Source organism: Pteropus alecto, unplaced genomic scaffold (assembly GCF_000325575.1).
Source record: "Pteropus alecto unplaced genomic scaffold, ASM32557v1 scaffold30, whole genome shotgun sequence".
Classification (NCBI taxonomy): Eukaryota; Metazoa; Chordata; class Mammalia; order Chiroptera; family Pteropodidae; genus Pteropus; species Pteropus alecto.
This window is the reverse complement of record NW_006429782.1, coordinates 2,266,679-2,294,314: the sequence shown is the minus strand read 5'-3', so window position 1 is coordinate 2,294,314 and position 27,636 is coordinate 2,266,679. Positions and strand designations below refer to the sequence as shown.

Below are 27,636 nucleotides of genomic sequence, written 5' to 3'. Positions count from 1 at the left end.
GTTTGTTGTGGTTCCAGCGTCCAGCCTCCCATGGCTTTCCCCCTCCCTGCTGCTGGAGCCGGCTTCGATGCGCAGTTGGTGCCCGGAATGGGCCCCACTGAGACCCTGCCACTTCCCCCCACGGCCACCCAGCCAACCAGGTCCGATGGCCCAGCAGGGTACGGCGGATACCAGCCCCACTCCGTCCAGGACTTCGATTATGGCAGCGGACTTGCCCCTGTGCCCGCCACTCCTCACTCCTACCAGGTATCAGCTGGCCTTTCCTTGACCAGCACCTGTCCTTCCTTGAAAGATTGAGAGTGTCGAATGGAAGAGTGTGGTGGGCGGCCTGTGCCCACCCTCCTCATGCTGTCGTCCCGCCTGTGGAGGTGACTTGTCTCCTTGACCAGCACCTGTCCTTCCTTGAAAGATTGAGGGTGTCGAATGGAAGAGTGTGGTGGGCGGCCCGTGCCCACCCTCCTCATGCTGTCGTCCCCGCCTGTGGAGGTGACTTGTCCTTGTTGGCGCTTCTGGTGTGGATGATGCCACTTTCCCCACCTTGGAGCTCTGGGCCACAGATCAGGCCACTGCACTTCCACTTGGAATCACCAATGCTCCCCGCGCTGCACGTGGTCTCCCCATCCCCAGCCTCCCCAGTCGGGTCGTCAATGGCACCACAGACCACCCGGTTGGCTAAGCCCCTCCAGTTGGCTCCGCCCCCTTCCTCCCTCCTCTCACCGTTGCTTCCACAAGGCCTCGGACTTCTCCCTGCCACCCTCCCAGAGCCGCCTGCTGGCCTCTGTGCTTTCGTCCTTGCCCCCGTGTACTCCCTGATCCACCCCACAGCCCAAATCCCCCTGCAAACCCGAATCCCGCCGTCTTCCTTGCTGCTCTTAGCGCAGAACCAGACCCTGCAAGGACCCCGCTGCACGCCTCACTCCTTTCCCTGCTCTCTGTGTCTCTCCCACGGAAACCCCCTCTCAGGACAATTATGGCTGCAGGTCATCGCCAGCTGCCAGGAGCTATGAGAACAAGCAGTATCACCTGCCTGCTGCGAGCCAGCCTCAGTTCCCTGCCACGGCCACACTCTGCCAGCCAGGTGGGTCTCTATAGGGTTAGAGGGTGGGAGGAGCGAGGGCACGGGAGTCACTGCATTCAAGTCCCATTTAAACATTCCAGAGTCATAGGAGATCCGGATGGGCTTGTGCGTGAGAGAGACAGCGAGACAGAACTAAATGGAGCTGAGTGTTTTCCAAGGAAGCTTTCCCAGGGTAGAGAGAATAAGTTCTGAGGGCTTGGCTCCCAGACATGAAAGAGATAGGGAACACTTCGCATACACATGCACCCCTTTACACGCGTGCCACAGAAGAGGAAGAGCCTAGAAAGGAGAGTGGACACAAGTCACACCAATCCCTGCCGGGATCAGAGCTCTGTCCCAGAGGCCCGGCGTCCCGGCCTCCAACCCAGGGTTAGACATTCTGGGGATCCATGGCCAGTTGCGCCTGGGGCCCATTCACAAGTGGAGGCCTGTGTTGGCCCCCTGTGGCTGGAGAAGCTGGTTGCAGTGGTCACAGGGAACGTGCCTCTCACTCTGTTTCCTGGGGACGGTGGTGAAGTGTGGCTGTTCAGAGGGTCTCTACTTGCTTTCCAGAGACCAAAGGAGCTTACTGCCAGCCCAGCGGTGGGTACAGCCAAGCGCAGTCCCCACAACAGGCTCCCACTACTGGGATGGCACAGCCAGCCAGTGCCCCATCCTCCAGTTACACCTACCCGCTAGCGACCAGCGTCCAGCCCGTGGCCTCCGTGTCCACCCTGCCCTCCTACAGCTCTGCCTCCACCCCGTACACAGGTAAGCCTACGGTTTCCCTGAGCGTGCATGGGGGCGGAGCCGGTTACTCTCTCTGCAGCCAAAATGAACGTCATCCTAGAAACCAGCCCATAGCCTATCCCCCTCTCTCGTTCTCTCCGCTTCTTAGGACCAAACTACCCGAGCTGTGACGTGACCTTGTACTCAGCAGCCAGTCTGTACTACCCTCCACTGCTACCCCCACAGATGCAGCCTCCGCCCCCGCCTCCTCCACCCCCAAAGACCCTGGACTCGTCCCTGTGGGGTGGCTCAGGGAGCAGCCCCAGTGCCAGTCCTGCCAGCAGCTCCGCCAGGAAGCCACTGGTTCCTAGCAAGCTTCCGAAACCCAAAGGCGGGCCCAGGCAGCCCCCACTTCACTACTGCGACATCTGCAAGATCAGCTGCGCTGGTCCCCAGGTCAGCACCCTGTGCCCAAGCTGGGCAGGCCCCAGGGCCTTCCTCCCTGCCATGGGCTGGGAGAGCCCTCCTCTGTCCCCTGTGGCCAACCAGAAGTCAGGGTCATTGCCCGCCCCAAAGAGGCCTGTATTAAACTTGCGACGTCAAGCGGTGTGTCAGGTCGCCTTAAGATGGCCCTACTGGTGACTGGGTGAAAGAAACGAGAGCAGCACAGTGCCAGCTGTCGGCTGATGTGTGGTCTCAAACCCCGGGACGAGGGGGCTTCCCTTGCTTTGGGGCGGGAGAGGTAGTCAGCGCCCCTCCTCAGCAGCGAGGGCCCAGGCAGACTGGCTCACTGTGGCAGGGCCTCGGATGCGCGTGGGTGCGCGTGTGCGCGTTGTCTAAGGGGATGGGACGTGGGCTTAGGAGCCAGTCCCCCAGGCTCACGGCCCAGCCCCGCCTCACATCGTCGCCCAAGCAGGCGTCGTAGCTTCTCTGAGCCTCAGTCTCCCCATGGGACAGGGTTTACCCCAGCGCCACCACTCAGCATGGCGTCTGGCATGTACTCGATGTGCCCTGGGAACGCCAATTCTTGATATCCCCAGCTTTGCTAATATTAATAGCACTTTTTAAATTAGAATTTTTTTTGAGATAGTTGTAGGTTCACATGCAGTTACAACAAGAAACACAGAGGTCCCATGTACCCTTCCCCCAATGCTAACATTTTGTGAATTGTACCCAGGATTTGGACTTTGACACAGTCTGTTCTCATTCAGATGTCCCCAGCTTTACTTGTACTCATTTGTATGCATGTGTGTGTACACGTGTGTGTGTGTATTCTGTGTGAATTTATCACTTGGGGAAGCTCGTGAATCTGCCATCACTGCCAAGATCCTGAGCGTTTCCAGCAAAGAGTCCATCTCGCTGCCCTTTTCTACCCACCCCCTCCCGACCGCCCCTCCCCCCCATGCTGTCTCACAGCCCCGTGAATGTCAAAACAGCCACGTGTGGTCTCCAGATCTGTGTCTGGAAGGGACTCCGTGTCAGCATGGCCTCCCTGTGGCCTGGCTGGCGCACTTCTGCATTTTCTCTGGGTGTCTGTCTAAGCAAGTTCTCCAAATCAAGGCCACACAGCTGACAATAGGTCTCTGTGCTAGCCCAGTGAGGGCCAGCAGGGTGGCCTCGAGCTTCGGCGGGAGCCATCGGGGCTCAGGGGCAGCAGGAGGCTTCTTTCTAACACTCCTCCCTACAATTGTCTCATCACACACTTAATGTGTGTTTATGGCGGGAGCCAGGTGGGAAGATGACAAAACTTCAAACGTTTGCCCTTGCTCTAAGCTCAGAGCTCTGGGAAGCATTTCCTAGTTATTTCATGCATCAAACTGCGTTGTTATTTGTTATCATCTCTGTGTGGCCGGGGAAGGCCCGGGGCTCAGAGCGGGTCAGTAACCCGAGGAACTCGGAATAGTTTTAGGGATGAAGATGGAAATCAGATTTTTCGTGGTTTGTCAAAGCCGTGTGGTTAGCTACAACCACGTGTGCGAAGAAGCAGGCAAGAACCTGTGCTCTCACCACCTGAATGAAGTACTTTACTGCTGGCACCTTGCCTTGTGTTATTCCATGCTTTTCTGTGTTGCATAGGCTTTCATTGCGTGCGTGTGTATCCACACTGTGCTCAGGTCAAACGCTCACGAGCTTTCTCCATTCCAGCGAGCACCCCTCCCGCTCCCACTGCCCATCCGCCCCCAGAAATAGCCGTGTGTCTTTTCCAGAGACGGTTTGTTCTGCGAATGTTGACTCGGGGCGCGGTCAGAGTCACTGTCTAGCGGGCCTGGTTTGTGTGTGTGCTGCAGCTTGCCGTCTTAAGGGTCCAAGAGAGGAGTCTGGGACGCCACATAAGAGCCTGGTCATTTGCAGATGCAGCCAGATGTTTTGGGCCCAGTGGTGCAGGATGCGTAGGCCTGTGACCCACTGGCAGCCCCTCTGTGTGGAGTCCCTCGGCTTCTCAGTGGCGTTCTAACAGGGAAGCGTCGCATGCGTCCTGGCTCGGTCTCTGAGGTCACATTCTGAAAAGCCAGAATTTTCGTTCACAGCAACACCCAAAACTGCCTGTGTGATTCTTTAAGGATGCTAGCTTAAAACTCATCGATTTTTAAGGGGAAAAATAAAAGAAAGACCTTATATCTTTTGGGCAAAGCGTCTGAGTCTGAGGCTGGGCCTGATGCAGCAGAGCGCGAATCTCAGGCCGCAAGAGGAGGGCTGGGGGTGGCAGGCTCCCCTCGGCTCACACATCCCTCGCCGTTGATCTGCGAGGGACAGTGTGGTGCCCAGCGGGCACACCCCCAGCACTCCTACTCTCACGCTCTGCCAGCAGACGTACCGTGAGCACCTGGAGGGGCAGAAGCACAAGAAGAAAGAGGCAGCTCAGCAGGCGGGCATGCAGCCCAATGGCAGCCCGTGCGGGGTGCAGGCCAAGCTACGCTGCGACCTGTGTGCCGTGTCCTGCACCGGGGCGGAGGCCTACGCCGCCCACATCCGGGGAGCCAGGCACCAGAAGGTAGGAGCCCCACACAGGTCCAGGCAGGGTGGCCCTGGGAGCAGTCCCAGCCTTTCACACCCGGGACCCAGAGGGGCATCCAGTGACACCAGAGGGGGGAGCCACTGATGAGAGGAAGCTTTCCGTGCAAGGCCCAGGGGTCCTCCTTCCCCGGAAGCCAGACACCTTGTCCCCGTTATGCAAGTCCTCCCTGCTCTGGACAGAAGCAGAAAGCAGTACAGGGCTTGTGCCCAGGCCCTGAGACACTGCTCTTGGCATTAGGTCCGAGTACATTTTTGCGTGAACGAGTTTGAACATCGATGAAGTCAAATGATGTATTCCATTTGGGGTCCTCCTTTTTAAAAACAGATAAAATTAAATAAATAAATTGAAAATAGTAGGTTTTAATGTCAAGACTATCGAGGATGGGGTGTGACCAAACACTAGGTGCTTTCGTGTGCATGGACATGGATACATGTGTTTTTAGAACATAGACGTATGTCCATGGACACGTACACGCATACATCTTAACAGGCGGCCCCTTTCCATGCACCCGTCCACACATGCTTTGTCCCTGTCCAGGGTGGGCACTGGGTTGGTGCTGGGGATGCAGAGAATGGCCCGGCCCCCCAGCTGAAGGCAGGGGAGTTTGGAGGAAGGGGATTGGTGTTAGCCTGCACAGAGTGTCGGAGTATTCTAGGGCCTGCATGTGCGTGACTGGTGGGGGCCTTTCCAGACAGAGTGATACTTGAGAGAGCGGAAGGCATGTTCCTGGGAGCTGGGGTGTGGGTGGGGTCCCCAGACACGGTTGCCACAAGTTGCCAGCCCTCCCACACCCACTGTGGTGTTCTTCCTGCCTCTCAAGGAAGGTCGATGGGGCCTGCAGGTGACCCTGACAAGGGGACGTGGGTTCGTTCCAGGTCTTCAAGCTGCACACCAAATTGGGAAAGCCCATCCCCACCATAGAACCGGCACCAGGGACCTCCAGCTCATTCCAGACCACCTGTACCAAGAAGCAGGCACCCCTCACCATGGATAGCCCCCCGGTGGCCTCAACCAAGCCCGCTGCCCCTGCCAGCTGCAGCGTGCATACCCCTAGCAGGCCAGAGCCGACCAAGAGACTGGCGCCCTCGAAGAACAAGCATGTGGGTATGTGTTTTGGGTTCACATGCCCGTACCCTGAGATAGAGAAGTGATTGCCTAGCTAACCTGCGTGCATGTGTGTAAGCCAGCACATCTTCTCAGGAGGAGTTAAGCCAGGGGTCCCCAACCCCCAGACTGCGGACCGGTACCAGTCCGTGGCCTGTTAGGAACCGGGCTGCACAGCAGGAGGTAAGCGGCAGATGAGCGAGCAAAGCTTCATCTGTATTTACAGCTGCTCCCCAGAGCTGGCATCACTGCCTCAGCTCCACCTCAGATCATCAGGCGTTAGATTCTCATGCGAGGAGGAGCTAAGCCAGGGGTCCCCAACCCCCAGACTGCGGACTGGTACCAGTCCGTGGCCTGTTAGGAACCGGGCTGCACAGCAGGAGGTGAGCGGCAGATGAGCGAGCAAAGCTTCATCTGTATTTACAGCCGCTCCCCAGAGCTGGCATCACCGCCTCAGCTCCACCTCAGATCATCAGGCGTTAGATTCTCATGGGAGCAGGAGTCCCTGGTGCCAAAAGGTTGGGGACCAACTGGACTAAGCTATGACTAGGGGGCGGGGGGCGGGGCGTGCCTTCTCTCCTATGTTCCTGCCAGATGGGATATGCTCTGCTGCCTCTGGTTCACACCCTCTGGACCCGAAGCCTTAGCAGAACCAGTGGGGTAGCAGCACCATTTATTCCCATGGAGCTTGGGACCCACCCAAGCACTGGTGACTCTCCAGAGCCCTGTGCTGGGCCCAAGGAGTGAGTGCCCTGGGCCACCACCACCCATGCGCTGGAAGCAGCGCTCTTCACAAACTGCTCTGACAGTTATGGTTACGTGGGCACCGCAAGGTTAAGGCGGGCTCCCTGCAGCCCCTTCCAGCCCTGCCTTCCCTTAGGTGCGGGGCGCATTGGCTGTGAGCTGCGGGAAGTAATGGCTGCCGCGTGACATATACCGAGGGGGTCATAGCCGGGATCGTATGCCCGCGCTCAGTCCGCAGCCGCCCCACGTGCATTGCCCAGCAGGCCCGCCACGCCTCTGAAGTAGATTTTGTCGTTAGTCTCAATTTGCAGATGGAAAAGCCAAGGTGAGGTGGCACCTGACCTGGGTCACCCCATAAACGGTGGGGGCAGGATTCGAACCCAGATCTCTGACTGGCTTTGCTCTGCACCACACGCTTTGTGTGGGAAGAGGAGGTGCTTATTTTATTTTTAGCCTCAGCAGCAGTTTTTTGAATGAGCACATGATATTGAAGATAAAATCTTAAAGCACTTTTGATAATAAAGAACGAGCTCTCTGTCTAACCAATGTACTATATATTTGAAACTAATTTAAGTAAATAAATTTATTTAAAAAGTAAAACATAGAAAGAAACAGCTCCCTCCTGAGGCTCTGTGGACCTGTCTCATGGGACCAGGTGGCCAGTGAGCCTTGGTCCACCTGCTGTCTCATCGTCGATTCACTAAGGACTGCCGAGTCTGTGCCGTGGGAGTCCCTCAGCCAGGGGCCTGCAGCCAGGACCCCGCTACAGACGAGTTCAGATCGGCACCAAGCGCTGTGCGGGCCTCGTTCTCTCAGCTGTGACCCAGGCTGGCGCGAGAGGTCTTGTGGGACTGTGGACCCAACCAGCTGATGTCATGTGGGGGTGGAAGGGGCTGCAGGAGATTCTGGTTCGCATTGCATTCTGCCCTTCACACCTGCAGACTGGAAGCGGCTGTGGTTTCTGGCTGGAGCAGGTTACAAGTAATGCAGTTCTTTCTTCCAGGAACCCCTGAGCAGCAGGCAGCGGGCCGCAAACCCCCAGAGGGGAAACCAGCACACCGGAAATCAGAGGGGCCAGGAGAATTGCCCAGCCAAGGAGGCTCTTCGGAAGCTTCTGGAAGCTGCTGTGACTCTCAGCCAGTGGGCCCAGGTTATGTGGAAGAGGTAACTCTGTCTGCCACCATCCCACTGTCGGGCTGGCAGCATGTGCCTTTCTCCGCTGGGCTCTGGTTGAGAAGGGCCTTGCTGGAGTCAGGCTTCGAACCCTCAACGCAGTTCTCCAGCGGACAGTCACGTACCCATCCCCGCGCAGACCAGCGAGTCATGCAGAGTTTCCTGAAAGGTCCAGGCACTGGATTTCAGATCCTAGAAGGAAGGCTGGAGGCAGGCAGAGGCATATCTTACTAGGCAGCCCTCTTCCTGTGGGAAGGAAGGTGGAAGGAGGAAGCCGTACCCTGGAAGGCTAGGTGACTGCGGCACCCCAAGGTGCGTGCTTCTGGGGACAGTAAGAGCCAGCATGCCCCTACACGGCCATCGCTCAGATGCCCAGAGCCCGAGCAGTGGCCCCGCGGGCTGGTCCTAAACCGCCTCTAGAACTCAAATTCTGAAACTTGTGGCCACGTCCATAATTCCCAGCCTCCCCAAGAGCTTCCAGACTGCCTGTGGCTCGAAGGAAGTGCGGCATCAGCATTTCTTCTGTTTTCATTTTCGTGCTTTTGTTCAATCAAGTTCAGCATCTTCTGTTTTGTTCCTTGCAAAATAACCACGCTAGATAGAACACGCCTGCGCTGGACCCCCGGTCATTTACTAGTTGAGGAGACGAGACCCACAACAGCCGCAGCAATCGGAAGGGTGCAGGATGGGCAGGGACTGTGCCAGGGCGAAGGCGGGAGCACCGCGGGGCAGGGCATTGATGGGGGGCGGCTGAGCTCAGGGGAGGAGGAATGGGGCCGACCGTGGCAGGGTTGAACTCCAGCATGGGAGGGCATGTTGTCTCCTCTGAAAGCCGCCCGTAGAATAACTCAGCAGACCGGACACTCCCCAGGAAGGCTCCATGCCCTCGGAGGGTGGAGGGAGGTGCCCTTTGCCCGGCGGCCAGCGCTCAGCTGAGCTTCGTGTGTCAGGTGTGCAACGAGGAAGGCAGAGTGACCCGGTTCCACTGCAAGCTGTGTGAGTGCAGCCTCAACGACCCCAACGCCAGGGACCTGCACGTGAGGGGCCGGCGGCACCGGCTGCAGTACCAGGTGCGCCCTGCTGCGTGTGGCCCACTCGGTGGGTGGGGGTGGACTCGTGCCTCCTCTCTGTCCCCGGCTCAAAACGCATCGCATCATTCCCTCTGCGACTCCGCGCCTCCGGCAGTAGCTCCAGGCCCCAGGGGCCTCTCAGGCCGAGTCCAAACTGCATTTCCACAGCCTGGCCTGGCGACCAGAGCGGAAAACCCAGAGCTGACCTTGCCGGTTGATGTCCTTTCTTGCAGGTGAACGTTCGGTTTTAAAACTCCGAGCCGCCTGTTGCCGATGCTGAGGGAGCTCTGGAGCGCGCGTCGGATGGTCGATGTGATGCGCACACAAACAGGGCTCGTTTTCCCGACTCCCCGTGTTGGTTCTTTTGTACCTGATACGTGCTCTTTTTCTTTCCTAGGGCCTCTGCCTAGGTCCCAAGCTGGCAGGTGCTAGCGGAGGTGGGGAGTGCTATGCCCAGTCTGAACTGTGTCCCCATGGGATAATGTGTGGGGACCCCAGGGTTGAGTCTGTGGGCTGAAGAGGGGCTGGGGTCCTGTGCTGACGGGTCACTGCTGCAGAGGGCAGTGGGCCATCCGGGCCATCCGGGCCAAGCCACCTTCAGCAAGCCTGGCCTCCAATGCCGAGGGCTCCAAGGGCCAGCAGGGGCCCTTTCCTACCCAGAGGGGCTGGCTTTGTGTGGCCAAGGCATTCCCATGGGCCCTCGGGCGCCCTCGGCTCCACCAGAGGGGCCCTCAGCTGCCCACCCGAGGCCTCCCTTTTACATTCGCCAGGGCACGTGTGCACACTTGTGTTTAAACACCTGCTGTCGGGCCGTGAGTGCGCTTGCGCACAGCACACACGTGTAACTCTCCTCAATGATAAACTGTGGCTTTTGGGTATTTCCTCCCTTTTTAGCAGCTTCACCGAGGTGTCATTCACACACCACATAATTCACCCACACAGAATATATAGTTCGACGGCTTTCATTATATTCAGAGCTGTGCAGCCATCGCCTCTAATTCCAAAACATTCTCATCACCCCAAAAAGGAGCCTCCTCCCCATTAGCAGTCACTCCCCATTTCCTCCCCCAGCCTCTTTTTAAAACCACTAACCCACTTCCTGAGGATGTACCTGTTCTGGACATGTCACATAAATGGACTCACACGCTGTGAGGCCCCGGTGTCCGGCGTCTCACTGAGCGCCGCATGTTCCAGGTTGTGGCGAGTGTCAGCACCTCCCTCCTTTCCGTGGCCGAGTGATGTTCCCGTGACCGATGTTCTTGCGTATCAGTCACCTGTTGGTGGACACTGGGTCATTTCCGCTACCAAATGATCCTTAGACAGCACTCCGCTTTCTGAATGATGAAATTAAGTGCTGAAAACGAAGTTCAGTGAATGAAGGCAATGCTATCGAGTTATACATGGCTGGATTTCACGCAGATGGTGTTTGCCCTGAATTATTTTGATTGGAAATGAGCATTTTTTGTTGAACTTTCAGAGACTATTCAGTGATCGCCGCAGTTACTCGCCGGTGGTGCGCAGCGCCTTCGGCTGCCCTGTCAGACTTGTAGACGGGGTTCAGCTTTCGTTGTTGGCAGGCTTCGCGTCTGTCACTCAGACTGTCAGTTGCGTTTTGTCCCCCGTGCTAGTTTCCTTTCCTGCCAGTGCTTTTGGGGATGAGGAGTGTTAAGATTCTGGGGTATTGAAACCCAACCGTTGTCTAAATCCAGCAGAAGGGTGTCAGTCGTGGGGCCTCTCCCTGGGTCCAGAGACACCCTGGCATTCTCTTCTAAGTGACAGTCTCCGATCTCACAGCCCTTCCTTTCCTTCTAGAAAAAAGTGAACCCTGACCTTCCGATCGCCATCAAGCCCAGCAGCAGAGTCCAGAAGCTCCTGGAGGAGAGGAGGCGGAAGCAGCGGCAGCTGACCAGGAAGCGGCTGGAGGAGCTGCGGCGCTGGCACGCGGAGATGCGGTACGGGGTCCTCGCCTCCCAGGCCCCCGACAGCCCTCTGCCCCGGTGGCTTTGAGCTCCAAAGCTCTACTCGCTCGCGTGCTCAAGTGGGGGTGCTGCTGTCGCCTCCATGCCTGAGGACCCAGTGCTCGTGCCTTGCGAGCTGGGCAGGGGACACGGCACTTGTGGGGACGCAGAGGACTTTACAGCTGGCCAGATCCCTGTGTGCAGGTCACTCCGAAGATCTGCCTTAATTAGTTAGTGTGAGTCACCTAATAAGTGAGGGATAGCATGGTACTGGCAGCCATGGGCTGGCACTCTAGGGCCTGATTCACAGGAATGCCTTGGTGTCTGCATGTCCCCCAACCCCTGGTGTCCCCTGACCCCTGGTGTCTCCTGATGTCCCACACATTTGATGTCATCCTCCATCCTCTAGAGCAATTCAATTCCAAAGCGTTTTGTGACGCGGTGTCTGATTCACAGAAGAGCCGCCACAGCCTCTGAGCTGGGGCACGAAGCTCGGGGCAGATTTGGGGCTGCAGCCGCTGGCTCCAGCTCCTCCCTCCCCAGCAGTCGCCTTTGTTCTGTGTCCTCCTGGCCTTTGCGGCCTCCGTCTCCCTGGCACGTGGTGGGCATTTGTGCAGGACTTTGTCTTGGGCTCCAGTGAGGTCCGGTTGGCTGCTGCCTCTCCTCGATGGCTGCCAGCCTTGCTCAGCCTGAGGACCAGGCAGCAGGAGCCACACAGCTTCCTCATGCTGCCGGCTCCAATGCAACAGGCCAAGGGTCCTGCAGCTGCTGATAGCTCCTTGTCCTCTTGCTTCCATGCAGGCGCTATGACCTGTGCAGGAGGCGGCTGGAGGAGAAGACGCAGGCCCAGGACGAGCACCCAGGACACTCGCCACCCAGCGAGCACCCTCCTCCCCTCATGAGCAGGCTGGGAGCACCCACCACCACACCTCTGGTGGGTGGTGATCGTGTGCTGAAATGTCTCCAGTGGCAGTGGCCCACGGGGCGGGTGATGTCCTCATAAGCTCACTAGGATCCGAGTGTTCAGGGGATGAGGAGTGGAGTTTTGTACCAAGACCCCTAAAGCGGCACCCACCCCTCATTGCTGGTCACCGATAGGAGCTCCAGGCCCCAGCCCTGCTGCCCGCCACAGTGGTCGCTTTAACTTCCTAAGGTCCCGGTTGTCACATCCCTTGGGGGTCCTTTGGCATCTCTCTGTCCACACAGGCACCTTAGATTTTCACCTTGCCTCGGGGACAGGCCCACTGAGTTGGTTGAAAAGCCTCTGGCTGTGAAATGTAAGAATATCACCACAGGGGAGCCCACTAGCCCCCCGCAGCCCTCAGGGGAGGCCCCAGGGCCCTCCTCGGTCACCACTTGTGGGTCCCCTCCATTCCTCAGCCTGGCTCCCCACCCCCAGCCCTGTGACCACCTGCCACGTGTGCTGTACTTTTGCAGGGCTGACACTGTCCCGGCCCCCGCCCGCTGGGTCTGGGGGATCTGTCAGCCCCGCCGTGATGACTACCTCTCCCCGCAGCCTTCGCGGCGGCCGGAGTCCAATGATGACCGACACATCATGTGCAAGCATGCTGCTATCTACCCCTCGGAGTTGGAGCTCCTGGCCGTCAAGAAGGCTGTATCCCACGTGGAGCGCGCCCTCAGGCTGGTGTCCGATGCGCTGGCCCTGGAGAATTCTGGAAGCCCAGCGCAAGAGGGTGCTGAGCTCAGGTAATAGAGGTCGCCCTCGGTATCCCTAGGCCTGGGGGACTTGGAGGAGGTGGGGGGCTGCCCTCCCGGGCGGGTTGGTGGGGGTTCTCACAGGAAGTGGCTGCCAGGAGGAGCAGAGGCGGCCCCTCCCCGATCCGCTTTGGGCCTCTGGTGGCTGGGGCTTTCCGGCCCGCAGGCAGGAAGTTCACTGAGTCCCGCCCCAGGGCTGCAGCCCCCGGGTTCAAAGGGAGATTTAGTCCCGGTTGGTGAGAGCTGGTGTTCTGACACCAACCAAAGGTGTATCTAGAAACAGTTCAGAAAACACAAATCACCTCTGGAGATAAGTGTGATTCTGCCCTGACCCCTCCGCCTCACCGAGCAGAAGCGGCCACTTAGTGCTCACCTGAGTCATCGTTCCAGGCCCTGTGATTATCAGGGGACTTCCAGAAGAGTCCTGTGCCTCGGCATGAGTCATTACGGGATTTAAATAATCCGAGAAAGAGTCAGTGTTTCCACGTCCTTTCTCTCTCGGCGGCTTCCTTTTCATTTCCGTTTCTCATTGTTATATTTTTACTGTGGTGAAACACTCGTAGCATGAAACCATTTTTTATGTGCGTGATACAGTGACAGCGACACTAAGTGCGTTTGCAGAAGTTTTTCTCACCCAGAACAGAAATCTGCCGCCTTACATCCCACCCCCTGCTGCAGCCCCGGCCCCACCGTGTCACCGTCTGTCTCCGTGGCGCAGCCTGTCCTGATTCGTGCGGTATCGGCCCTTTGGCATCTGGCCAATTCCACTCCTTAGTTTCCTTTCACCATAGTGTTTGTTCCCTGGAAACAAAGTGAGTTACAAAGTGTCACGGTAAAGTGAGCTCACCCCTCAGCTCACGCATGAGGACCCCCACTTCCTTGCATCTGCTTTGCAAAGTGAGCCGTATTCACCCACTTGGCCCAGAAAGCCAGGGTGCAGAGAAGGCATTTCTTCCCGCTCTCCCCGGCGACTGAGTGAAGCCAAAACCCTAGACCAGAAGTCTGACAGAGGAGTCTTTGAAGGGCAGAGGCACCCCCAACCCCGAGCTTTGCCTGGGGCTTGTTGCTTGCACACAGGAGAAGGTGATCTGGCCACGACACTGCTGTGGCCCTGCTCCCAGGGGCCAGGTTTGCGGCCCCTGAGCCGGGCACCGCGGGGCTGAGCGTGAGGCAGGAAGGCAGGATGCGTGGAAGCTGCCCAGAGGTGTCTGGCACTGCAGACCGAAAGGTGTCATGTCACTTGATCTCCACTCATGTTTTCTGAACAAAAAAATCGCACCTCGCTTGAAGCTTTAAAGTTCCCTCTAGTTTTTCTCCCCGTGTACTTTTTTCTTTTTCTTTTTTTTAGCTTTTTATTTTGAAATAATTCTGGACTCATAACAAAATCGTGCAGAGAGGATCCTGGGACACTCCCCCCAGATCCCCCCCAGTGTGGGCATGGGAGCAGCCTCAGCACGTGTCAAGGCAGAATGTCGACACGGGCACCTCAGAGAAGGAACTCCGGCCTCCCTCGGGTCACCCCGTCAGCATGCTTCTCACATGCCTAATACAATTATACGACTATCAGGTGTACATTATAATTTGATATCTGTATATTCTATTGTGTGATTACCACGCAAAGTCCAGTTTCCTTCAGCTACCATATATTCGATCCCCGTGTTTGGGTTTTTTTAACTTTTATTATGGAAATTCTCTAACAGGCACAAAAGTTGACGGAACCGTAAAATTATGGTGACTACCATGTGACCATTGCTGACCCGTGATCCTCCCACACCGCTGTCACTTGCTTTCCGGCCCCTCCTCCGTGTCCCTCTGGTAGGGGCCAAAAGGAGATCCTCCCCACGTCCCACCCTCACATCCGTTAGTGAGCGTCTAGTAAGTACTGTCTCTGAACAGTAAGGGCTCTTCTGTTTAACAAACCCACAATGCCGTTATTGTACTTTTAAAAATTGACAGTAATTCTATAGTATCAATAACTATCCTGTCAGCATTGAAATTTGCAGCTGGTCCATAGATATCAGAATGGGGTGGGGTTTTTTTTTTTGGTGTTTGTGGAGTTTTTTTGTTTGTTTTACAGTTTGTGTGAATCGGAGTTCAAATTCGTTGACCAGCCTCTAAGTCTCTGTGTTTGCATGTCCCCCATCCCCTGCTTTCTGCTTTCTCTTCCCTTAGGAGTCCCAGCTGCAGAATCTGGTCCTTGCCCCCGAATCAGATGTCCCTGGTCTGGATTTTGCTGGTGGCCTCCCTCAGCCAGGGCCCCTCAGGCCTTGTTGGGCTCCAGAGCTCTCTGGTCCCCAAGTGAATATGAACACATAAACATGTTTTTCAAAAAATGGTTATCTGCTATCCTTAGTAGTGTCAGAAAGAGAAATAAGCAATTAGAGAGTAGCAGTTTCTGGAGCAGAGGAGACATTTCTCTAGAGCTCAGTTAAGTGAGGGCACTGACTTGAGCAGAGGGATGAGCCCTGTGGGGCCAGAGGAATATAGGAAGGTGTTTGGGGCTAGAGCATAAGGCCCAGAGGGAGTGGAGGGTGAGGATGGCGGCAAGGAGGCCCAAGGGGTCAGGCTGGGGGCCTTGGGCCAGGGAAGAAGCGTGGGGGTCCCCCTGCTGCAAAGGGCCGGTGGTGGGAGGCTGGGCATCAGGCAGATACGATGATCAGATTCGCCGCAGAAAGCTGGCCGAGGCTGGAGCAGGGACTCCATCAGGAAGCTGTGGCCCGAGCACCTGGACCGGTCTTCTAGCTGACGGTCAGGGGCAGGGGCAGAGAAATGACCTCAGAGAAGATTCAGAAGGTGCCCAATCCCAGGGGCAGCGCTGGCTGGCTGAGGACCGGGGGCCATGGGGATGCCATCTTTGGCCTTTTTCAGAATGCATTTTATCAGGAAAGAGACAACTGCCGGCCCTTACTGAGCGGGCGCGATTTGCCGGTCGTGTCCCCAGCACTGCTGTCAGATACATCTTCTCACGTCCCCTTTCATCAGGTACTCTGCGAAGTGGGCCTCGGAAGGAGCCCATCTCCCAGATGAGGAAGTTGAGGCCCAGCCGGCCCAGCAAGCTGCCGACGTTCCGGGAGCTTGTGAGCAGAGGAGCTGGGGACCCAGAGTAGGGCCACATGCTCCCTTTCTCCCCAGCCCCTCTCCTCACACGTGCGTTTGTGGCTCTGTCTCCACAGCAATGTCGGCCCCTCCACTAGGATCCTGAAAGGTGTGATGCGGGTCGGCCTCCTGGCGAAAGGCCTCCTCCTGCGGGGAGATAGGACGGTGCGGCTGATCCTGCTCTGTTCCCAGAAGCCCACCCACGCACTGCTGCGGAGGGTCGCCGAGCAGCTGCCCCTGCAGCTGTCGGTAAGGGCAGGCCACCTCTAGGGGGCTGCCAGCCCTCTCAGGAACCCCTGTGGCTCCGAGGCTGGGGTGACCTTGCATCCGCAGGATTTTCAGAGAGGTCGTGGTCATTCGCTACTAACTGGTTTGTTTTACAAACAGTTCCCAGGAGAGGGAGGTGGCAACTTGAGGCTTCCTTTATAAAGTGAGTTCAGGGTAAAGCTCGGAAACAGTGTGACTGTCCCCCCATGAGGATGGTAACTGCAGTACATCCACCCTTTAGCCAGCCATTTAAAAGGCTACATGATGAACATCATGTAGTGTGGTGGGGCCAGGGGCGGGGGGGACATCACTGACCAGAAAGGAGAGGCAAGATGGAGACCCTTGGTGAGCGCTGTGGGAGGGTGACTGGGATCTCCCCTCTAGAGCTGTTCCTCTCTGGTCATAGTACTTTTCTGACCCGAAGTGACAACTGAGGGGAAAGTGAGGTCACATCAGAATTTAAACCGCTCGTCTTAGGTTAAAGAAGTCAGTCTCCAGGGTGATGTCTCCCCAATGTGACCGGTGCTGCCCGGGGAGAAGCCAGCACCGCTCCTGAGTCCCTCCACAAGCCGGGACTGGCAGCCCCAGGCCCGCCCTTGGGCGCCCACTCCTGTCAGACACAGTCCAACAGACACCAAGCCAAAGTGCATCTCCCGGCGGGCGGGGAGTTAAAGCCTGACGCCAGGCGGAGAGCACGGGGAGGCGGGGCCACGTCCAACAGGACGGTGGAGGGGGTGTGTCCTGGCAGAGGACATCTAGGTTGCTGGGTCAAAGGCACAAGCCTGGTGCTCCTGGTAAGACTGCAACCTCCACTAGCAGTCTGCAGATGCACAAGCTGCCAGCCCAGCTGCTCCTCACACTTCCAGAGTTTTGTCCTCACAGGTGATGATAGTACCTTGTTATAGTTTCAATTTGCTTCTCTCTGGCAGTGGCAGTAATCTGTGTCATTGTATAAAAAGGGACACTTCTGTTTCCTTTTCTGCCAACTATCTGTTACATTACTCACCAGTTTCTTAATCAGATTGCCGTTCTTGTTATTGAGTTAAAGGCATTCTTTACATATGAAAGCACCTTCTAGACAGGTGATGATAGTACCTTGTTATAGTTTCAATTTGCTTCTCTCTGGCAGTGGCAGTAATCTGTGTCATTGTATAAAAAGGGACACTTCTGTTTCCTTTTCTGCCAATTATCTGTTATATTACTCACCAGTTTCTTAATCAGATTGCCGTTCTTGTTATTGAGTTAAAGGCATTCTTTACATATGAAAGCACCTTGTATGCAGGGTCCATCGTCTATACTCATTTCTACAGGCGTGCATCCCTGGAGGGCTGGGCTGTGACTCAGTCCTATGGAGGCACCAGATGCCTGGCATGGGGCCTGCCACCTGCACGTCGTGGCTGTTTGCAGCTGCCTCTCAGCCAGAGGACCACAGCCTTGTGTTGTATTTGCACCTCATAGATGGTGACGGAGGACAAATACGAGGTGTCCTCTGACCCTGAAGCCAGCATCGTCATCTTATCCAGTGAGGAGCCCAGGATACGGGTCACTGTGTCTGTCACCTCGCCCCTGATGCGGGAGGACCCCTCCACGGACAGAGGTTTGGCCAGGTCCTTCTGTCCAAGCCCCCTCCCCACACACCCAGGTGGCCTGGGGCAGCCTCTGACTCTGCTCTGGGGTGGGGGGTGCGGCCTTCTGGCACTTCTGTCAGTTCCTGTGCCACTGGTCAGATGAGAGCTGGGCCTTGGGGCGGTGGAGGAAACGAGCTGGCGATGGAGTGTCAGATGGGCTCGGCCGGGCCGTACGCGCTCCTGGTAGCCACCTCGCGTGCGCAGCACCGCGCTCCTCCCTCGCCTCCTGGCCAGTGCGGACGCCTGCGCTCCACCCACGGGAACCCAGAGTGTCCATCTTTCTATAGCAGAGGCCACTGCAGATTCTGCTCCTTCCAGCGCCACTGGTGTGGGACTCGGGGGCTTGGGGGCTTGAGGCACACTGCCAGTGCCTGAGAGAGGGGGAAGGGGTGTCGGGCCAGGCCGGAGGGTAGTGAGGGCCTGGAGTCATCACCGCAGGGACGCACCTCATGGTTCATCGAGCCATGGAACCTTCTAGAACCGCCCTCAGGACTGTTATCCAAATTCCAGTAATTCTCGAACCCCTTCATGGCTGCTCTTTTGTCATGGCTAAGGGTCCCCAACTACTAACATTTTTCTTTAAACCAATTCATTTTTAATACTTACATTTTTAAAGAGGAGAACCTTTGACCATGAGTGGACAGCCATTACCAGCTGTCAGAAATGGCGAGTCATAGAAAATCAAATACGGGAGGAGAAAACATCACCACGAAATTCCAGCTGAGCGCCCCATGAGGGTTCGCTCAAACACACGCATAGGGGGCCCAGGGTATTAGGAAGTGTGACGGTCCACAGCCGCTGGATGGAGGCCAAATGGAGGGACGAAAAGGACTGTGACCACCAGGGGCCTGTCAGCTGTCACATGTTGCCTCACTCAGGTGTTCACACTGGGCTGGCTGTTGTTGGTAGGGTAGCTTCTGCCCCTTTTTGCAGGCACACCCCTGCCACTTTCATCTCAGCCCGGTGACAGGCAGGTGACAGGCATGAGATCCTAGAGATATTTATAGGCAGAAGTAGAACCTGTGCTCTATCACGGGACCTAAGTAAACTAGGGTCTCTTAGAATGAGATGACAATATTCTTGAAACAATAAGAAAGAAAAAATGAACTTGAATTTCTCTCAGACGCGAAGGAAGGCCTTTGTTATCGATGATGGGAGGTGTTCAGACCTGACCTGCTTTCTCCCTTTTGATTATTCACCCTGAAGTTTCTGGAAATCTGGCTTAATTCATAGTTTTCCATCAGCACTGTAATTCGCTAACTAAGGGAGTCAGCACCGAAGGCGCTCAGAGCAAGCATTAAACTTGTTCCTCTAAGCTCAGAGGAGATAAGGTTTTCACAGAAGCGGCTTCTCTGGCCCCTGCCGTGTCCTGCAGGAAAGACTAGCTGGGAAGAACCTCGTTATTTTAGATAAATAAAGTGACGCCTAGAGAACTGAAGGGCGTGGCCCAGGGAGTGAGTGGAGTGGGAGGGCGCATCTCACCACGCATCCTTTTCTTCTAGAAGGAACGGAAGATCCTCCACCAGACCCAAGGGACATCTTGAGCCCGGAGAAGTGTCTCCAGTCACTGGCCGCCCTGCGCCATGCCAAGTGGTTCCAGGTCAGGGGGTGGGAGGGGGGCGACATCTGTCCTACTGGCTGTGCCCTCAGCCATTTGCTTGCCTAGCTGCTCAGCCCATGTCTCCTGATGGGTCAGAATCAGAGCAGGGCCGGTTCTGTTGGCCTTTGCACATATGGGAATGGACTCCACTCCTAGCCACCTCCAGGCCAGATAGCCATGCCCCCAGCGTCCCTCCGTGGTCTCTACTGCCAGGACAGGACCCCTGGCCCGGTTCGCCATCCCTGGGGTCAGCCCTTGTCCCCTTGGCCTCACACACACACACCCTTTCAGCCACATGCATGTGGCTCAGAGCTAACAGTGCATTTCTTGCCCCAAAGGCACGAGCCAGCGGCCTGCACCCCTGTGTGCTTGTCATCAGGATTTTTCGGGACCTCTGCCAGCGTGTGCCCACGTGGAGGGCCCTGCCAGACTGGGTAAGGCAGTGCCAAGTGGCTGGCTTTGCTCTGGGGAGCCCACTGAGGACCTCCACAGCCCCTAAAGGCCTTACTTTCTCCCAGACAGACGTTCTCCCTCCCAGCACTTGGCTTTCCCGCGAGGAGCCAGCGCCAGCCTGAGTGCCCAGGACGTAGATCTCAGTAGGAGTGTCTTGGGGGTCCCTTGGCACCAGGGAGAGGCCTGCTCTGGAGCATAGCCTTACTTGGCTGTATTTTCTTAGACCCACAACTTTGCAGACAGAAGCAGGTGGCATGCCAGGGCAAGGGCACCGGCCAAATGCCCAACGTCAATGCAGAGGCCTCTGGGCGGCCTGGTGCACCCCCACCTCGTCTGTGGCTCTGATACTCCCTGGCCAGTGGGACCTGGAGCCCATGGTGGGGGGCAGAGCAGAAAAGAGAACACGCAAGGGCCCCCACGCCCTCCAGACCCCCAAGCTGCCGCATTGTGAGACCCCAGCTCCTGCCCTCTCTGGGGTCCCCACCCTGTCTCTGGGATTACGTTTTGTCCCTCTACATGTCTGTCTCTGAGTCTGTGGGTCCCTCTCTCATGTCCCCGTACCGATCCAGTGACGGGCAGGGTGACCGCAGGCCTGAAGTTTTTCATGTCATTCTCGGGAAGGGGCCTGGACGCCCTGAACACTGAGGGACGTTCATGTTCTGTACACAGCCTTCCACTGCCGGTTCACGTCCCCCACCGCCGTGCCCAAGGCCCAGGCCCTGGACAAGCAGCGCCCCCACCCCGGCCCAGGCCACCATTGGCCTAAGAGGGCCATCTCTGAAACCAAGGGTCCTTGCCCGCCCAGACCTCCACCTCCTGCCCAGTGGCCAGGGGAGATGTTCCCTCGGTGCCAGCCCTCATGGACAGCACAGTGGCTGGCCTCATGCAGAGTCACTAGCACGTGTCCTCATCCTTGCCCCGCCCTCACAACCTTCCCCGGGTAGGGTGGCCGCTTGGAGGAGGGGACACAACTGAGCAAGTCACCAGTCATCCTGACCCTGGCTAAATGCACCATAGGTCACGGAGAATGTTTCTTTTAACCCTTGCAACCCTGGTTTGCAGTCTTCCAACTGATGGGATTTTGCTGATAGGGAACCTAAGGATCAGAGAGTAAGGAAGCCTGCCCATGGCCATGCCAGGAGGGGGCGGGGCTTCGGTGACCACACTCTTCTGTAGAAGTTCAAGGGTGGGTGGGAGGTAGGGAAAATCCCGGGAGGGGCCTCCTGTCCTGAGGTCCCCTAGTCACCCCAATCCGAGCCTGGCAGAGCTCAGTGGGAGGCAAGCTGGCCCACGTGCTTTGCTCGAAGGCACAGCATCTCCTTTTCTGTCCCCGTGTGGCCCAGGCCATGGAGCTACTGGTGGAGAAGGCTCTGAGCAGTGCAAAGGGGCCCTTGAGCCCCGGGGACGCTGTGCGACGGGTCCTGGAGTGTGTGGCCTCGGGGACGCTCCTGACAGGTCAGTCCCCTTCAGCTGGGGAGCCCAGAGCACTGGGACACCTGGCAGAGACTGAGGGTCATAGCTGGGTACAGAAGGAGCCTCTCACCAACGTCCAGTGCACACAGGAGGTGGGCCCGGGCACACACAAGTCCCCAGAGGGACCGTGGGCTGCACTCGCTGCGAAGGATGGCAGGCGGGGGTCCTGGTGCAGATGGAGAGGCCGGTGGTGGGGGGCCGCCCTGTCGGTGAGCCCAGCATGCATTCTCTGACAGCAGCCCAGCCCTCTGGAAGCCCGGGCTGTCACCCTGGTGATGGCCTTGTCGGAATTGTCCCGAAGGAAGTAACGGGGCGCTCAAAAACGTGTTATGTGCCACGGTGTGGTGTGCAGTAGCAGAGGGAAGACAGGCCTCACGTGCACAAAGGCGGCATTTTCCAGGCACTGTAGTGGTAAAAAATGATACCGTACTAAGCGAAAGTAGAGGAAGTGCGCCGGGCCTGTGGTGTGGGCCCGTCACGTAACCGCGTGCCCGTGTGTGTGCATGCGCGTGCGTGCACACACAGCGGCAGGAAGAAGCTCTGCCGAGGGCATGTGGGGACGGAGAGAGGATTGACTCAGGTGAGACGCCCCCAGAGGAGACCTGGCGCTGGTCGAGAACGTGCCGGCCGGGCGTGGCCCGTGGGTGTCAAGGGGTGCAGGCCCGGACCCCACGCTTGGACCCTCAAGACCTCCAGCAGTAGCAGGCTCTCACAAGAGTGCTCTGTCTTCCCTTGTCACCCCCACCTCCCTCTGCGAAGATGGGCCCGGGCTCCAGGACCCCTGCGAGAGAGATCAGGTGGATGTGCTCGGGTCCATGACCCTCCAGGAGCGGGAAGACATCACAGCCAGCGCTCAGGTAGGCCAGCCCGCCCCCGTGGCTCCCTGCGTGGGGCCAGCTCAGCCAGGCCGTGGGTGGCTCCTAGCCTGTTTGCAGCTATGCAGCGTCTCAGGAAATGGTCTGGGGTTTTCCTTCCCTCCTCTGCAGAGATGGGTGGCCCAGGGGTGACAGGACTGCTTCTGGGAAAAGGCCAGCCTGGCTCAGAGCCAAAACCCCCACTGTGATGAGGCACAGACCTAGGGCCTCCCTGGCTGGGACCATCCTCGGTCCCCCCTACCGCCCTGCCCCATGCTCTGTGGCACCCTGCTTATGGCCAGCCAGCCTCAAGCACTGAGCAGAGCACCTGTCTGTGGTCCCTCTTGTGAGTTTATAAAAACGTCTCCTAGTGGCATGGAAACCACACTAGGCCTGACATTTAGGAACTGCCTTTCACAGAACGAATCATATTGCTCATGACCAGAGCCGAACTTGGGGACACAGGGCTTAGGGTCCCTGTAGTGAGGCAGGAGAGCGCCCATGTTCCAAGGGGCTTCCTGGCAGAACACGGCCGTCTGCCAGCCCGAGGGATTCCCAGGTGGTTCTTCGTGCCCCTGGGTGACTGGGCTTGGCACTTGCTAGAAGGGCGGCAGCGAGGACAGGATGCCTGGGGAGCCCACGACTGCACCGGGCCATGGGCCCAGCGAGGGGGCCGTGGGTGGGTGGGTCCTGACGGCCGTCTGCCCACAGCACGCCCTGCGCATGTTGGCGTTCCGGCAGACCCACAAGCTTCTGGGCATGGACCCTCTGCCGCCGCCCAAGAGCAGGCCTGGCGCGCACTTCAGGAAGAGGCCGAGCGAGGTGGGCCAGGCTGAGGTGGGCGAAGGCTTGAGGAAGCAGGCCTGCGGGGCGGAGAGGGGCCCCGTGACTGGCCGGGCCTCCCCGACCAGGACCTGACATACCACAAGTGGCCGCTTCATCCCCAACGTTGGACAATCGCGTTCTCTTTTCCAGTAACGTTCTGTGGGTTTCCATAAAAACACCTGTGCTTAGATCATCGGTGAATTTGCATCATCCGGTGGTAAGAACCACCGGGTGGCATGGCGCGCACAGCCCGAGGTGCCCCCTGTGCTGGGTAGAAGGTGTGGCACAGCACCCTGAACCCTGGCACTTTCGCTAGCTTTAAACTCGCCCCGGGGCTACTGAGGGTGTGGGTTTCTAAGTTGCTTCCTGTGGACGCCCCAGAAGTGCATGGACTTGAAATCATGGGGGCAGGCCCGTCTGGGGCCCTTGTCTGGAAGACTGGCTCCGGGGTTGGGCCAGGGAGAGCTGGGAACAGGGGCCAAGCCCAAGGACATGCCTGGGCCTGGCTTGTTCCAGACACAGAGCCCCTGAGCCAGAGGTGTACAGGGCCTAAGCCGGGCTCTCCCTGCCCCCTGTGGGGAGGGCGACAGGGCCAGGGGTGGTAAACATGCAGGCTGAGGGCTTCTCTGGTCCCCTGGAAATGCCTGTGACCCGACAGGCTGCCCGGACCCGGACACCCCCCATCCTAACCATGGAGTACCTTCCACTCCCAGAGAGGGAGGGGCTACTCTGTAGTAGCCCTTCAGGGCCAGGGTTTGCCTGACCCCACTCCCCCAGCTGCCCCGCGTAGGTCCAGCCTACCTGGGTCCAGGGCTTGCCTCTTGGGAGCAGGTCTGGGGGCTATGCCCGGTGCAGGACACGGGGTCGGGCACCCCCTAGCTCCGCCCCCTCCCCGATCTGTCCAAACCTCCCTTTTTGGCGACCAGCTTTTTGGCCGGCTTCCCAATGGCACTGAAGAAGAAAAGTCGCTTTGTGCTAACGCAGCCTGCAGCCACTTGCTTCCTTCGATGTCGTGTCTGTGTTTAAGGGACAGCCTCCGTGGGGCTTCACGTCTGCTGTCTTTGTAGAGCTACCTGGGAGTGTAGGGGGTGAGAATAAACAAGATACGCTTGTCTTTCGGTGTGGGCCATGCAGTCCTTCGCTCAGGATGCAGGCGACCCTGCCGGGCTCTCCTGCCGTCCGCTCAGGGCTCCAGGCAGGGGCACTGCACCCTCTGGCATTGCTCCCCAACGAGTGTGGGTAGGGTGGTCCCGGGGCAGGTGCTGCACGGGCTGTGACCCGAGGGTGGTCGCTCTCAGGCTGTCCTTGTACCAAGGTCCTCTGGGGATACGGAGGAGCCACCCCCGTGCAGGACCCAGCCCGAGGAGTGCTCACTTCACACATGGCCCTGGCCTGCTCCAGGAGACACGATGGGACCATCAGCGGGAAGGTCGGGGGCCTGGGAGGCTTCCTGGAGGAGGTATCAGCCAAGCTGAGTTTGGGGGATGGCTCCCCACTTGCAGGCTCCCCACCAAGAGTTCTCTACAATTTCCCCGAATCCTCATCACAGACTTCAAGGGTATAGGAGACTCAGATGGAGAACCTGGTCACCAGCTGAGCCCCTGAGAGCTTCAAGCCTCCAGGGGCATTTTAGGAGGGTGGGGCAAGGTGGAAATGGCTCCCAGCAGAAGTGGCACATGTCAGTGTGCACAGAGCACAAGCTAGAGGACAGTCAGGAGCCTCTTCTCAGAGTCGGGCCCAGGGCGCGTGGGCGCCTCAGGCAGTGACGCCCAGCCTGGCAGTGCATCTGATTGCCACCTCCCTGGGAGGGCAGGCCACTCGCTTTGCTCCCTCTGCCTCAGGCTCCTTTCTGAGGGAGCAGTTCCCCTGCCTCTTACGAGGCATCCTGACAGCACCCGGGGGCAGAGCCAGTCCCTCTTCTGGTCCTGGCCACAGTCAGACAGGACCCAGGGGATGGGTCCAGGCATCCTCCACCACACATGGGGCGCTTCCCCCACACACACCCTCTCTCCTCTGCATCTTGCGTGGTGGCTCTGCCATTCACCCAGCCGCCCACTGAGGCTGTCCGTTACCACCCTCTATGGGAAGCCCCCCTGGGTTCCTTTGTGCTCAGGCCCAAGCCATCAAAAAGTCCTGTCCGTCCCACTTCTGCTGCTCTCCATTTTTATTGGCTCTCTGCTGCTTCAGCCCCCTACCAGCAGGAGCTCTGGGTAAGACTCAGGATAAAACCTCAAATCTCAGTGGAGCCCCCATAAGAACCCATCTGCCACCCTCTCCCTCGATAACTGCACTTCAGATCGCTCAGTTTCTGCCTGTTGGCAGACCAGCCAATCTCATTCCTGCCCCAGGGCCTTTGCACGTGCTGTACCGTAAGCTCTTCCCCTGACTCCTCTCCTTCCGGTCTCAGCCCAGATGTGCCCTCCTCAGAGAGGCCTCCTTGGCCACCTCAAAGTGCTACATAACCCTGTTCATTTTCTTCACACCACACACTGATTAAGATCCCTTGTTATCTGCCTTCCTCCCAGGATGTGGGCAAGAAGTATATCTACCTTACCCACCACAACATCCATGGGTCTAGAACCAACCAGGTGCACAGCAGTAGCTCAGTAAGTGTGCTGAAGGCTCGAAGCCACGTCTGTCCACACGAGGAAGTTGCCTTGTAGTAGGAAGACACCATTTGTCTCCGTCTCATCCAGGGAGATCGTTGTAACAGCTGGGGCGAGAGGCTTCCGCTAGGGCAGAGGCAGGGTGATGAAGAGAGACGGGGTCTGCTTCCAGACGAGGAGGTAGCAGATGTGACAGTGACAGCCACACCTGCAGGGAACGCCCGTGCCCTGAGGCTGTGAACTGCACACAGCATTTGCACACTGACATCCTCCCTTGGAACCCACATCACCCGCCAGTCCTGGTTCCTGGGGAGACGGGTATTGTCTCTACCACCAGGTGGTTTCAAACTAATTCTGGTGACAGGGACTTAAATCTGCCCCTCTAGCAACTCCAAAAAACCGAGTTTAGGCAACGCGACAGCAAAATCAAGCAGTCGGTTAGTGATGCATTCGGTCCAGATGGATGAAACGTCTGGGCAACCGGGCTCACTCAAAGCCTAAAGAGCGGTCGCTTCTGATCTTTCCTCTCCAGCCCTCTCCCCACCGGGCAGAGAACCCCAGGGCAGGCTGGCAGGAAGATACCAGACCAGGCACTAGAGAAACCAGACTGCTTCAAGGGGGAGAAGCTCCCTGAGACGTGGGCCCTCAGCCTGCAGGATGCTGGCCTGCAAGCCCAGTTGCTAGGCGACAGCGGTGAGTGTGGGGGAGATGACGTGGGGCGTGTGGGCAGGGCTGGAGCCCAACCTGGCAGGCAGTCTAGGGAAGACAAAAATGGAAGGGTAGATCCTCCATCTGCAAAGTCACCGATAACACAGAAAGATAGCCACTCACACGCCCTGTGACCCCTGCTCCAAAATAAGTCACACTCGGGTGGAGGGAGCATCTCCAAAGTTCGGCCGGCTTCAGTGGCTTCACTGGGGAAATGTGTCCATCTTCTTCCCGGTCGCCTGTTACTAGTTTGGTTACTGAGATGTTTCAGGTGAGTAGATTAGGCCAAGCAGCTGACCCGGGAGAGGACCAGAGGACCATTTCTCCTCTAGGTGGAAAAGGCAGGTGGGGGTGGGGTAGGGGTGGGGGCCGTAGCGCCTTGTTCGTTGCCCAAGTTCTGAGAAATAAAACGTGCCGAGAAGGAGATACTTTTCTACCCATGTTCGTAGCAGCATTGTTCATCACTTAGACATGATGACACACAATGTGGATAAACACAACACGGTCCATCCCAGACAGTGATATTATCCAGCCTTCGGACAGAAGGAGATTCTGACACAGGCTACAACGTGGACGAACCTGGAGGACGTTATGCTCAGTGACATAAGCCAGACTTATTGTGGCTACTCTGTAGCCCAAGAGATGTCATTTTTCATAGTTGCATAATATTCCACCAAAAGAATGTACCCTGATTAGCCTCTATAAAATTGGATTAAAACAAATAGCGCCAAGCTTGCAGAGATGCAGGGAGAACTCAGTAATAAAATGCATTTTTAATGCTTGCTGCACAGAAAAGTTCAGCCTTAGGACGAGGGCACAGTGGATGGCAGCTGTGAGGGCGGGAGCCAGTGGTTAACGGGAAAGTCACACAGGACGGTGACCCCAAATGACGTTCCTGTCTCGGCTTCTGGAGTGCCACCACGCTATGAGAAAAGCCTTGCAGGTGCAGCTCATCTTCGGGGGCTCCCCTATAGTGCTCAGGACCCCCATCGTCACCCCCACGTGAAGCCACACCGCCCATGGCGAGGAGCTTCCTGTCAGCTCTGTAGCACTCCCCTCAGAAATGGTAGCGATGAAGAGACTGAAACCCAAACAGGGAGAGAGAAAAAGATCAGAAAAAAAGCAGTTCTAGAAAAGCCCCTATGTATAGCATCTTCAGAGAGCTGAGAGCAGACACAGAAGCCCAGGAAACAAGTTTAAGTATGGTTTTTGAAAGGAACATTTGAAGAACCAGAAGGAATCCTTGGAAATTAAATACCTGAGAGTCAAAATTAAAATGTCGACAGAAGGGCTGGAAGAAAAAGTAGAATGAGAAGACGAAAAGAAAAAAAAGTAGGCAAGAAAATTAGATCAATCCCAGTGTATGACAAAGACGAGTTCCACAAAGAGAACAGAGACACCGAAGTGGAAGAAATCACCAGCGACATGTTTGCCAGGAATGGAAGGCATGACGGAGCTCAGCACGCGTCCAGCACGGCACGTGAAAACAGATCCCCCACACCCGCACCACGGACCTGGAAGACGGGAATAAGGACAAGACTGTACAGGCTTCCAGAGAG

General features: G+C 57.3%; 1 protein-coding gene across 1 annotated transcript; it reads left to right on the top strand.

Annotated features, from left to right (window-relative positions):
• The first annotated feature begins 1,707 nt into the window (after positions 1–1,707).
• On the top strand, positions 1,708–22,856 carry ZFR2 (zinc finger RNA binding protein 2). Its single transcript, XM_025043069.1, has 16 exons — positions 1,708–1,828; positions 1,956–2,242; positions 4,596–4,778; positions 5,678–5,906; positions 7,471–7,814; positions 8,774–8,893; positions 10,706–10,899; positions 11,653–11,785; positions 12,005–12,558; positions 15,741–15,912; positions 17,389–17,527; positions 19,061–19,158; positions 19,497–19,592; positions 20,955–21,066; positions 21,844–21,941; positions 22,650–22,856. Exons 1-16 carry the CDS (start codon positions 1,708–1,710, stop codon positions 22,854–22,856), a joined length of 3,087 nt encoding a protein of 1,028 aa, XP_024898837.1.
• The last annotated feature ends 4,780 nt before the right edge of the window (positions 22,857–27,636 follow it).